The sequence below is a fragment of the Marmota flaviventris genome, chromosome 5, assembly GCF_047511675.1.
Source record: "Marmota flaviventris isolate mMarFla1 chromosome 5, mMarFla1.hap1, whole genome shotgun sequence".
Taxonomy (NCBI): domain Eukaryota; kingdom Metazoa; phylum Chordata; class Mammalia; order Rodentia; family Sciuridae; genus Marmota; species Marmota flaviventris.
In genome coordinates, this window is record NC_092502.1 from 49,081,408 (window position 1) to 49,093,968 (window position 12,561).

Sequence of the window (12,561 nt, forward strand, 5' to 3'; positions counted from 1 at the left end):
TTCCCCCGCATCCTCGCCAGCACTTGTTGTTTGTCTTCACAATGGCTGCCACTCTTACTGGAGTGAGATAGTATCTTAGAGTAGTTTTAATTTGCATTTCTCTGATTGCTAGAGATGATGAGTATTTTTTCATGTATTTGTTGACTGATTGTATATCCTCTTCTGAGAAGTGTCTGTTTTGGTCCTTGGCCCATTTATTGATTGGATTTTTTTTTTTGGGGGGGGGGGCATGCTTATCTTGTTCAGCTCTATATACACTCTAGAGATTAGAGCTCTATCTTATGTGTAAGGGGTAAAAATTTGTTCCCAGGATGTAGGCTCTCTATTCACCTCACATATTATTTCTGTTGCTGAGAAAAAACTTTTTAGTTTGAATCCATCCCATTTGTTGATTCTTGGTTTTAATTCTTGTGCTATAGGTGTCTTATTAAAGAATTTGCAGCCTAGCCCCACGTGATGGAGATTAGGGCCTACTTTTTCTTCTATTAGATATAGATTCTCTGGTTTAATCCCTAGATCCTTGATCCATTTTGAGTTAACTTTTGTGCATGGTGAGAGATGGGGATTCAATTTCATTTTGTTGCATATGGATTTCCAGTTTTGCCAGCACCATTTGTTGAAGATGCTATCCTTTCTCCCGTGCATGGTTTTGGCACCTTTTTCTAAAATAAGGTAGTTGTAATTTTGTGGGTTAGACTCTGTGTCCTCTATTCTGTACCATTGGTCTACTAGCCTGTGTTGGTGCCAGTACCATGCTGTTTTTGTTACTATTGCTCTGTAGTGTAGTTTAAGGTCTGGTAATAGCAATACCACCTGTTTCTCTCTTCCTGCTTAGAATTTCTTTAGCTATTCTTGGTCTCTTATTTTTCCAGATGAATTTCATGATTGCTTTTTCTATTTCTATGAGGAATGTCATTGGGATTTTGATTGGAATTGCATTGAATCTGTATAGTGCTTTTGGTAGTATGGTCATTTTAATAATATTAATTCTCCCTATCCATGAGCAAGGTAGATCTTTCCATCTTCTAAGGTCTTCTTCTATTTCTCTTTAGGGTTCTATAGTTTTCATTGTAAAGATCTTTCACCTCTTTTGTTAGGTTGATTCCCAAGTATTTTATTTTATTTTATTTTATTTTTCAGTATATTGTGAATGGGGTAGTTTTCCTCTTTCCTTTTCAGAGGATTTGTTACTGATATACAGAAATGCTTTTGATTTATGGGTGTTGATTTTATATCCTGCCACTTTGCTAAATTCATTTGCTAGTTCTAGAAGTTTCTTGGCAGAGTTTTTTGGGTCTTCTGGATATAGAATCATATCATCAGCAAATAGTGCCAGTTTAAGTTCTTCTTTTCCTATAGTTATTCCTTCAATTTCTTTCATCTGTCTAATTGTTCTGGCCAGTGTTTCAAGAACTATTTTGAATAGAAGTGGTGAGAGAGGGCATCCCTGTCTTGTTCCAGATTTTAGAGGGAATGCCTTCAGTTTTTCTCCGTTTAGAATGATGCTGGCCTGAGGCTTAGCATAGATAGCTTTTACAATGTTGAGGTAAGTTCCTGATATTCCTAGTTTTTCTAGTGTTTTGAACATAAAGGGGTGCTGTATTTTATCAAATGCTTTTTCTGCACCTACTGAGATGATCATATAGTTCTTATCTTTAAATCTATTGATGTGATGGATTACATTTATTGATTTCCATATGTTGAACCAACCTTGCATCGCGGGGATGAATCCCACTTGATCATAGTGCACGATCTTTTTGATACTGTTTTGTATTCGATTTGCCAGAATTTTATTGAGAATTTTTGCATCTATATTCATTAGAGATATTGGTCTGAAGTTTTCTTTCTTTGAGGTGTCTTTTTCTGGTTTTGGAATCAGGGTGATATTGGCCTTGTAGAATGAATTTGGAAGTACTCTCTCTTTTTCTATTTCCTGAAATAGATTGTAGAGTATTGGAATTAGTTCTTCTTTAAAGGTCTTGTAAAACTCTGCTGTATATCCATCTGGTCCTGGGCTTTTGTTGGTTGGTAGTCTTTTGATGGCTTCTTTTTTTTCCTCGCTTGATATTGGCCTGTTTAAGTTGTATATATCTTCCTGATTCAATCTGAGCAGATCATATGACTTAAGGAATTTATCGATGCCTTCACTATCTTCTATTTTATTAGAGTATAAGGTTTCAAAATAATCTTCTATATTTCTGTAGTGTCTGTTGTTATATTGCCTTTTTCATCCCGTATGCTAGTAACTTGGGTTCTCTTCTTCTCTTCATTAGCATGGCTAAGCATCTGTTAATCTTGTTTATTTTTTTAAAGAACCGACTTTTAGTTTTGTCAATTTTTTCAATTGTTTCTTTTGTTTTGATTTCATTGATTTCAGCTCTGATTTTAATTATTTCTTGCCTTCTACTGCATTTGCTGTAGAAGCTTTTCTAGGGCTTTGAGTTGTAGTGTGAGGTCATTTATTTGTTGGCTTTTTCTTCTTTTAAGGAATGAGCTCCATGCAATGAATTTTCCTCTTGCTTTCATAGTGTCCCAGAGATTTTGATATGTTGTGTCTGAGTTTTCATTTGCCTCTAAGAATTTTCTAATTTCCTCCTTGATGTTTTCTGTAACCCATTGTTCATTCAGTAGCATATTGTTCATTCTTCATGTGATGTAGGAATTTTTCTTCCTTATTTTATCGTTGATTTCCAATTTCATTTCATTATGATCAGATAAAATGCATGGTAGTATCTCTACTCCTTTGTATTTGCTAAGAGTTGTCCTGTGACATAATATATGGTCTATTTTTGAGAAGGATCTATGTGCTGTTGAGAAAAAAAGTATATCTGCTTGATGTTGGTTGATATATTCTATATATGTCTATTAAGTCGAACTTATTAATTGTGTTATTAAGTTCTATAGTTTCTTTATTCAACTTTTGTTTGGAAGATCTGTACAGTGATGAGAGAGGTATGTTAAAATCACCCATGATTATTGTGTTGTGATCTATTTGACTCTTGAACTTGAGAAGGGTTTGTTTGATGAACATAGCTGCACCAAATATATTGTTTGAGGCATATATATTAATGATTGTTATGTCTTGTTGGTGCATGGTTCCCTTGAGTAGTATGTAGTGTCCTTCTTTATCCTTTTTGATTAACTTTGCCTTGAAGTCTATTTTATTTGATATAATTATGGACACCCCTGCTTGCTTCCGAGGTCCATGTGAGTGGTATGATTTTTCCCAACCTTTCACCTTCAATCTGAGTATGTCTTTTCCTATCAGATGTCTCCTGTAGGCAGCATGTTGTTGGATCTTTTTTTTAATCCAGTCTACTAACCTATGTCTTTTGATTGGTGAGTTTAAATCATTAACATTTAGGGGTTACTATTGAGATATGGTTTGTATTTCCAGCCATATTTGTTTGTTTTTGTTATTTAACTTGATTTGTTTTTCTTCTTTGATTAGTTTTTCCTTTACTGTACTACCTCCCACTGTTGGTTTTCATTGTTATTTTTCATTTCCTCTTCATGTATTGTTTTGCCAAGGATGTTTTGAAATGCCGGTTTTCTAGCTGCAAATTCTTTTTAACTTTTGTTTATCATGGAAGGTTTTTATTTCATCTTCAAACCTGAAGCTTAATTTTGCTGGATACAAGATTCTTGGTTGAACCCCATTATCTTTCAGCATTTGAAATATGTTGTTCCAAGATCTTCTAGCTTTCAGAGTCTGTGTTGAAAGATCAGCCGCTAACCTATATGGTTTACCTCTAAATGTAATCTGCTTCCTTTCTCTTGTGGCTTTTAAAATTCTCTCTTTGTTCTATATGTTGGACATCTTCATTATAATATGTCTTGGTGTGGATCTCTTGTGATTTTGCATATTATGCGTCCTGTAGGCTTCTAGGATTTGGATTTCTGTTTCATTCTTCATGTCTGGGAAGTTTTCTAATATTATTTCATTGAACAGATTGCTCATTCCTTTGGTTTGGACCTCTATACCCTCTTGTATCCCAATAACTCTTAAATTTGGTCTCTTTATGTTATCTCATATTTCTTGGATATTCTGCTCATGGTTTCTTATCAGTCTCACTGTGCTGTCTACACTCTTTTCAAGATGATATACTTTGTCTTTGTTGTCTCATGTTCTATCTTCTAAATGTTCTCTGCTGGTGATACTCTCATTTGAGTTTTTAATTTGGTTTATTATTTTCTTCATTTCCAGGATTTCTGTTTGTTTTTTGTTTGGGTATAACCTCTATCCCCCTGTAGAGTAGATCTTTTGCTTTTTGCTTCTTGGATTTGTTTATGTAATTCGTTGTCAAAGTAATCTTTCATTGTCTGCATTTGCTGTATAAAGTCTTCCTTGAGACTCCAGATCATCTGAACTATGTATATCCTGAAATCTTTATCTGACATTCCTTCTGCTGCAAATGTTACCTTCTCTAATGTTGAATTGTTGTGCATCATTTGTGTTCCTTTCTTTCCTTGTCTTTTCATACTGCTCACATTTCTTTCCAGCTCTGTGTGACTGTTGTGTTAATGTTTTTCCCCTATATATTTATATTGCTCTTTTATAGTTCCAAAATCTCTCTGATCAGCTGCAGAACCGCGCTGGTAGCCACTCCCACCGATAGATGGCATGTAAGGTTTTCCAAGATGGATTCCGTCTGTTTCCCGCGTAGGGTGTTTGGTGAGGTGGGGGGGTGCTGGGGTGACCTTGTGCTGTATTCAGAGCTCGGTCTGGTGACCCGCAAGCAAATACTCTGCATTCTGCGCCTCCCCACTTTCCATCTGCGCGGTCCTTGCTGTGTGGGACCCCCAGAAGTTTCTTAAGCTATTTTTGTCTCCCCCTAACCCTTTTTTGGTGCCCCGATTGGATAATTTTTAGTAATTTGTTTTCAAGTTCACCAATCCTTCCTTCTGCTTGATCTAGTCTCATGTAGAATCCTTGTATTTAATTTTTCAGCTCAGATATAATATTTTTCATATCAGTGATTTCTCTTTGGTACTTTTTAATATTTTGTATTTGTTTTCAGGTTCTTCTTGCATTGCTTTTTTGAGCTCTGAATATCTTTATAGTATAATTTTTAAAATTTATTTTGAATTATTTGTTTTGATTCTCTGTTGCGTAAATAAAAAATTTATTTAGGTTGGTTGCTGAGAGTTTATTTAGTTGTTTTGTTTGGAATATATTCCCCTGGCTTTTTTTTTTTTTTTTTTAATTTTCCTTGAATCTCTATCTTGCTTTCTATGCATTTCATGTTGCAGCATCATCTTGGTGTACTGGCCTCATACAGGAGAGGTTTTTACCAGTCTGATTGGCCAGAGATTTTAAGATGCCTCTCAAGTTGTTGTGTCTGTCCAGACCACTCTTTTTGTTTTTGGAAGCATCCTGGAGCTGAGGACATGCCATGTCTTGTTGATATTCTGAACATGATATAATCACAGCCAGAGTTTTTAACTGGTGTAGAAAGATTTGGTGTTTTGTTACAGTGCTTTCTGTCCACACAGTGAAGCTGAGTATGGTTATATGTCTGTCTGTTTCTTTGCATTAAGATGGGGAGAAGGGCCAGGCATGTTGGCACATGCCTGTAATCCCAGCGGCTTCGGAGGTGGAGGCAGGAGGATCTGGAGTTCAAAGTCAGCCTCAGCAAAAACAAGGCGCTAAGCAATTCAGTGAGATCCTGTCTCTAAATAAAATACGGAATAGGGCTGGAGATGTGGCTAAGTTGTTGAATTCCCCTGAGTTCAATAGCTGGTATCAAAAAAAAAAAGAAGATGGGAGAGGAGCTGGGGCTGGGGCTCAGCAATAGAGCACTTGCCTAGCACATATGAAGTACTGTGTTCGATCCTCAGCACAACATAAAAATAAAGAAACAAAATAAAGGTATCATGTCCATTTACAACTAAAAATATATATATTTTTTTAAAAAGATGGGAGAAGATCTGTGGCAGTTGCCTGTAGTTACTGTTAGGCCTGAACCTTCTGATCCTGGACGTATAACTGCTAAAAGTATACCCATTATGTGACTACCTTGTTGTTTTTCTGTGGTCTTGAGTCACTCAGGATTGCCAATTCCTCTTGACTTCAAGACTAGGTTGTTAAAGAGACAATTCCTTAGGTGGGCAATGTGGACGTTGTGGTACTTGGTGAATGACCACACTCATTGCAGAAAGCAAGTAGGCCTGGATTTATTTCTGGGAGAGGTTTTCTGTAATGGCTAAGCTTTGGTCCCAGCTACCAAAAGCCTACTTTAGTTTGTTTGCCTTATTAGTACTCCATACAAAGTTAGCTAGAAACTAGGCCATAAAGTAACTAACCACAGCAATTATGTGCTATATGCCTCTTTCAGAGAGAAAATTAGAGCCTCACTTTCCTGCCCTTATTCTGCTCTGTTCCTAGGGTGTGCAGCCCTAGGAAGTGCTTGGACTCCCTTTAAAAACTAGCTCCTTGCACTGGGGATGTGGCTCAAGAGGTAGTGCGCTCGCCTGGCATGCGTGTGTCCCGGGTTCAAAACCTCAGCACCATATACAAACAAAGATGTTGTGTCTGCCGAAAACTAAAAAATAAATATTAAAAAAAAAAATTTCTCTCTCTCTCTCTTTCTTTATTTAAAAAAAAAAAAAAAAAAAAAAAAAACTAGCTCCTTATTCTGCAATCAAGGAATACTAGTGTATGTATAGACCCTTCTAGTCCCAGAGCTACCAAGTTTAGGATGGTGTCCTTTTGTTCATAGTTTTTAAAATTGGGATTTTCAATGTGTGTACCAAATTTCCTTTGGAAAAGAAACACGATGTTACCTTGTTTTAAGCTCCTTTTCTGCACTGTTCCAGGGGCATGAAGGTGATTACATGCCCATATAAAAAAAAAAAAATACAACCTTTTCTATAGTCTATAGAGATGTGTATTTTATTCCCTTCTTCTTCCAGAACTGGAGAGATTTAGGATGTGGTTCCTTAGGTGGATATTGTGAGAGTTGGGGCACTTTGTGTATACAGGCTTCTTCTAGACTGGCAGTGGGTTAATAATTGACTTTTTCTTCTGCTCTTCAGTGCAAATCAATTAAAAGCAGAAAGCAGCCAGATGTAGTGGCACCTGCCTGTAATTCCATTGTTTTAGATAGAAGTATTACAAGTTTCAAGCTAGCCTGGGCAACTTAGACCCTGTCTCAAAATAAAAAATAAAAAGGGTTGTATATACATATGCTCAGTGGTATAATCCCCTGGGTCCAATCCCCAATACTGTGTTTTTTAAAAAAAGAGGAAAAAAATCCAGAATTCAATAGGTGCTGCAGGGGTGTTTTGTACATTTTTTTGAAAGATGGAGAGGGAGAAACCTCTTCTCTGTACTGCTCCCAGGAGGGTGAAGTCCCAGTTTCGGCTTTTGTACCTTAATAAAACCCTACTTATTTTTCTGGGTTCTAGAAAGATCTTGTTTATCTAGTCTTCTCCTGCTCCCATAGTTGATGAAGTAAGAAATCGTGGAGATTCTTAGGATTATAGCATTATATGTGAAGTCTAGACCCTCTTCTCCATAGGAGAATACTTGGTGTTGGACATTCCTTTCCCAATTTTATGGTGTAGTTCCCAAGGGTAAGGTTTATACTTGAGTGTGCCTTGGCTTTCCTCACATGTTTGATATGGAGATTTTTTGAGTTGTCCAGTGGTTGGAAGTCTCTCCACTGATTTCTGACTTTCTCTTAAGGAGAATTGATTGATTGATAGGTGCTTATTTTGTGTTTCCAAGAGTAGAAGGAGAATCAGGAGTTTCCTATTCTGCCATATATGTATTCCCTTTCAGTTTCTTACTGATTTTAATAATTGCTTCTAATTACATAATTTTTTTAAAAATTCTTTGAATATAACATACTTTTCTTAATGTTCTGATAAGTAGGCTTCTGCAAGTGAAGTTTTTTTGAGTTTATATCTCACATGCTATCACAGCCTTCCTTGATTTGGTTTTAGTTATCTGTTCATCTTATGACTATGAATCCTACATATGTGGCCCCACTTAACTACTCTGGTTATATGTTCTCAAGATGACTTCAGCTGGATTTCTTTGACCCTGATCCTCTAAGAGTTCATTTCTTGATACTGAATATGGTTTTGTTTTCATCAGCATATTTTTTTAAACATTTATTTTTCAATTGTAGTTGGGCACAATACTTTTATTTATTTATTTTTTTATTTTTATGTTGTGCTAATGATCAGGGCCTCCTATGTGCTAAGCGAGTGGTTCTACCGCTGAGCTACAACCCTAGTCCTTCATCACCATATTTTTAATCATCCTTTGTTTTTAGGGGACTATTGCAGGGTAATGGGGTATTGTTGTTGTCCCACTGTCATCTTGAAACTGGAAAGTAAAGCCAGAGAGCTGTTTACAAATGCATCAGAATATTATGACCAGTAAAATTTGTAAATCTGAACAGATTCTAGCCGATAACTTGCTATATTTAAATAATATATTTATTTAATGTATGACATAGGAATATCTAAATTACCAGTTTCTGATATTTTTACAAATTTTTGGGCCACTTTCTGTCACAATTATTTCATATTCTCAGATTGTAAGTTATTTTGTTCATTTATCTGTTCACTTAGTCTTAGGTTAAAATGTCATACTTGAAGAAGCTTAACCTAAATCCCCAAATGTATGACATACTTCCCTCTTTTGCCTCCATAATGCTGTATGCATAGTTTTATCTTTAAGAACAATTTAACAAAATTAGTGTCTGTTTCCCCCACTAAAATGTAAGTTTCATGAGGACAGAAACTATTTTTTCATTATATGCCTGGTACTTGGTTTCAGTGCCTAATATAGGTTAGGCTAATCATTAAATATGAAATTGAACCTAAATTCACTTTATTTTCAGTCCGAAAATCTTGTTTTAAAGTTCTGTAGTTAGATTTGCTCCTGGTAATCCACCATGATCTAATCTTTTCATTTGTGTATGTTTTATGTTTTTTATTAATAAATAGACTTTAAAACTGTCAAATGATTTAGAAAATGTATATTTATACTTTAAAGGATATTTTATTTAGGAATATTTTTCTGTTTTTTGTTTCTTTGTTTTTGCAGTGCTGGGAATTGAATAGGATCTCACACATATAAGGCAAGCACTCTGCCACTTAGTTACATCTCCCTCAATACAGCCCAGTACTTTGCTTTAATATAACACTAACCCAAAGAGTACACTACTTTTGTGTTACAGCAGTATAATAAATAAATATTAGTTGTATATAAGGTAACTTAGAAATTAGATCTAAAACTAGGAAACATTACATATATAATTCATCATAGATTTAAATGTTGTTTTCTTTTCTTAGTTCATTTCAAACAAACCAGTTTACTGGAATGGTGTATCAGACAGTACTGCTTCCTCATCGACATTCCTTGAGAACAGGAAGCTTAGATGAAGCAATAACTCCCAATACATCACCATCTCAATGGCCAGGTATAAATAATTTGTATATGAATGAGTTCTTTCTGAGTCTTTTAAAATCAAATTTGGGTTGTTTTTGCCATATGATGATCATCGTTAAATATTGCTAGAATTGACAACAGTTGATCATTCACCACTTATGACGAATTCTGCAGTTACCTAACATTAATATTTCCTTGATCATTATACTGAAATAACTCAAGTCTTTTGTTATATTTTTTAAAAAATTTTGCTCTTCTCATAATATCAAAAATTATGCCATTGAATTTTTATATCTGATATTTGAGTCAGACTGCAGATTTTCAGTGTTTAAATAGAATAGCCCAACATTTGTTTATTAGCTATGATAACTTTTACTGGTTAAGAATCTAGTGAAGAAAATATTGAATCCTGATTTGGTATAATTTTTCAAGAATTAGAAAAAATACAGTTAATTTTTAACTTAAAAATTTATCATCAATGGCAGCTATGTTTGTTGTTTGTTCTTAGGAATAACTTGTCTAATTAGACTTTTGAATTCTTCTGGTGAGGAAGCCCAGTCGGGACTTACAATCTTACTCTGTGAGATTCTCACAGCAGTATATCTTAGCCTCTTCATTCATGGCCTGGCAACACATTCTAGTAATGAACTATTTCGGATTGTGGCCCATCCCCTAAATGGAAAAATGTGGTCTGCTGTATTTGGTGGAGGTGCACATGTTCCCAGCAAAGAACAGGTGCACTCAAAAGCTTTACGCGGTGAGTTTTTAGTCTTTTTTCTTTGTTTTTTTAAGGCTGAAGTTTTATTTATTTATCAAAATGGTTACTTTGTCAAACGTAATTACATTTTAATTTACTCACAGAAAACTCTTATTAAATACCATTTCTTAAAGCATGAGCAAAAAATTTTATGATGAAAATGAATTAAAATCTCTGGTGCCATTTTCACTCTTTAAGATATTCCTGCACCAGTGATTAGAGTTATCAAATGCAATTTTATTAAGCCTTTTACTATTGAAACTTGATTTGTTTTGAAATATACTGTAACACTGGTTTTTGTTCTATCCCAAATACAGATTCTCTCTTCTTTCTTTGGCAGGAAGGCACTTTGTTGTGCCTAGTCCCCACCAGGTAGTGGTATTCTCCATGGAATGTGTGGGCTTTTCCAAAGCTCTTTCAGCCATCAGTTCTCATAGCCCTCCCAGTCTTGCAGGCAAGATATTAGTTTTAGAAATAGGCTTTTATGATTCAGCTTGCTTTGTGTTGTTTTAGAGGGGTTGGTATAGAGTGGAACAGTTTCATTTTGTTTGGCATTTTTGGAAAACTGAGAATTTTCCTTTAATCAAGCCATATTTTTGATTTAAAATAATGGTTAGCATTTTCCAAAACTATTAACAGCTATTTGTTCTGCTTTCAAATTCTCCAATTTGGATATTTTATATCACTTGAACTTTAACATTTATAAATGTGTAAAAATAAAAAAAACTCAATGCTAATCATGAGAAATCAGGCTATGGCTTGAAATGACTAGAAAAAAAATTCTAAATGAGGCTGCTTTTATGACTTGCATATTATAATTCTTGCCATTAGGGTTTTGGATTTCTAAGTGTTTATAGTACCATGAAAAGTTAAATATTTTAAATAATTATATTCCCTTTTCATCTCTAATGTTAAAATTTTATATATTACATTTATTTAAAATTTGAAACAGCAAACTTTCTCAATTTGAAAAGAATCTTCATAATGCTTTCTGACTTTTTTGTTTTTGTCATTTATTGACCCATAAGTGATAACCTTGACTTTCAAATTATGAAAATTATAGGGTGTAGATTTATGAATTAATATATAGCTCTGGAAAGCCTGATTCATCCTATACTGGCATTGAATAAGTAAAAAAAAAAATTGTTAATGATTTTCAAAATCTAAGCCCTACACACACATTTGAGAAGTTCAGCAAAATTATTTCTTTTTTTTTTTTTAAAGGCTTTCTGAGTTAGCCAACTATAATTATCTTTTTTTTTTTTTTTTTTTTTTAGAGAGAGAGAATTTTTTTATTTTATTTATTTTTTTTTAGTTTTCGGTGGACACGACATCTTTCTTTGTATGTGGTGCTGAGAATCGAACCCGGGCCGCACGCATGCCAGGCGAGCGCGCTACCACTTGAGCCACATCCCCAGCCCCCAAAATTATTTCTTTATGAGTTTTAGTACACTTCTTTTCTACCATCTACATTCAACTTATACATGTACTTATGTGTATTTGTGAGCTTGCATATTTATGTGTTCAAAGTCCACACAATTGAGAATTTGATTGGCTTCACTGCTTTAAGAATAAATTATTGCCAAAATCTACACCATGATTGATAAATTATGTCTTTCTCTCCCCACTCCCCTATAATTTGTTGGTACTTGAGATTAAACCTCATGCTTGCTAAGCAAGTAGCCTATCACTGAACTACATCCCCAACACTTTTATTAGTTTATTTTAATACAAGGTCTCATAAGTTGTTCCAGTTGACTAAAATTTGTGATCTTCCTGCATCAGCCCCCAAGTAATGGACTTACAGGTGTGTGCCACTGAACCCAGCTGCTAAAATTGTTTGAATGAAGCTAATATTAAAAGTTAGAAAAGTAGTTATTTTGTTAAAATATAAATAATTATTAATAGCATTCATTATGCTTCCCCAAAGCAGTTTCCACTAAATAGTGGTCCACATCATGATACAACAAAAAGTCCTGGTAGCCAAGATTCCACTTTGTCTTCTTTTTTTTTTTTTAAATGGTATCTTTTCTTTTTTTTTTTTTTTTAATATTTATTTTTTAGTTTTTGGCGGACACAACATCTTTGTTTGTATGTGGTGCTGAGGATCGAACCCGGGCCGCACACATGCCAGGCGAGTGTGCTACCGCTTGAGCCACATCCCCAGCCCCACTTTGTCTTCTTAATTGGAATTTTTTCTTTTTTTAGTTACTTAGTATTTTCTTCTTTCTAATTCAGGTTTCTTCCCCGCTCCCAACAAAAATAAATAAATAAATAAAAATGAAATCTCCCAAACCAAGCAAGGATTCTGTCCTTTATGAGATTAATACTTATAATAAAGAAAATTTATTTGTAAATTTAAGCAAAAGTCAGTCCACATTTTTTCACTAAAGGG

At 34.6% G+C, this 12,561-nt stretch overlaps 1 protein-coding gene across 3 annotated transcripts in view; it reads left to right on the forward strand.

Annotated features, from left to right (window-relative positions):
• Dmxl1 (Dmx like 1) overlaps positions 1–12,561 on the forward strand; it is a 165,721-nt gene that overhangs the window by 87,862 nt on the left and 65,298 nt on the right. For all 3 annotated transcript variants that reach the window (XM_071612205.1, XM_027941104.2, XM_027941105.2), the window contains exons 27-28: positions 9,313–9,440; positions 9,918–10,166. In XM_071612205.1, coding sequence (XP_071468306.1) covers positions 9,313–9,440; positions 9,918–10,166 — 377 coding nt within the window. The remainder of the gene's footprint in view (positions 1–9,312; positions 9,441–9,917; positions 10,167–12,561) is intronic.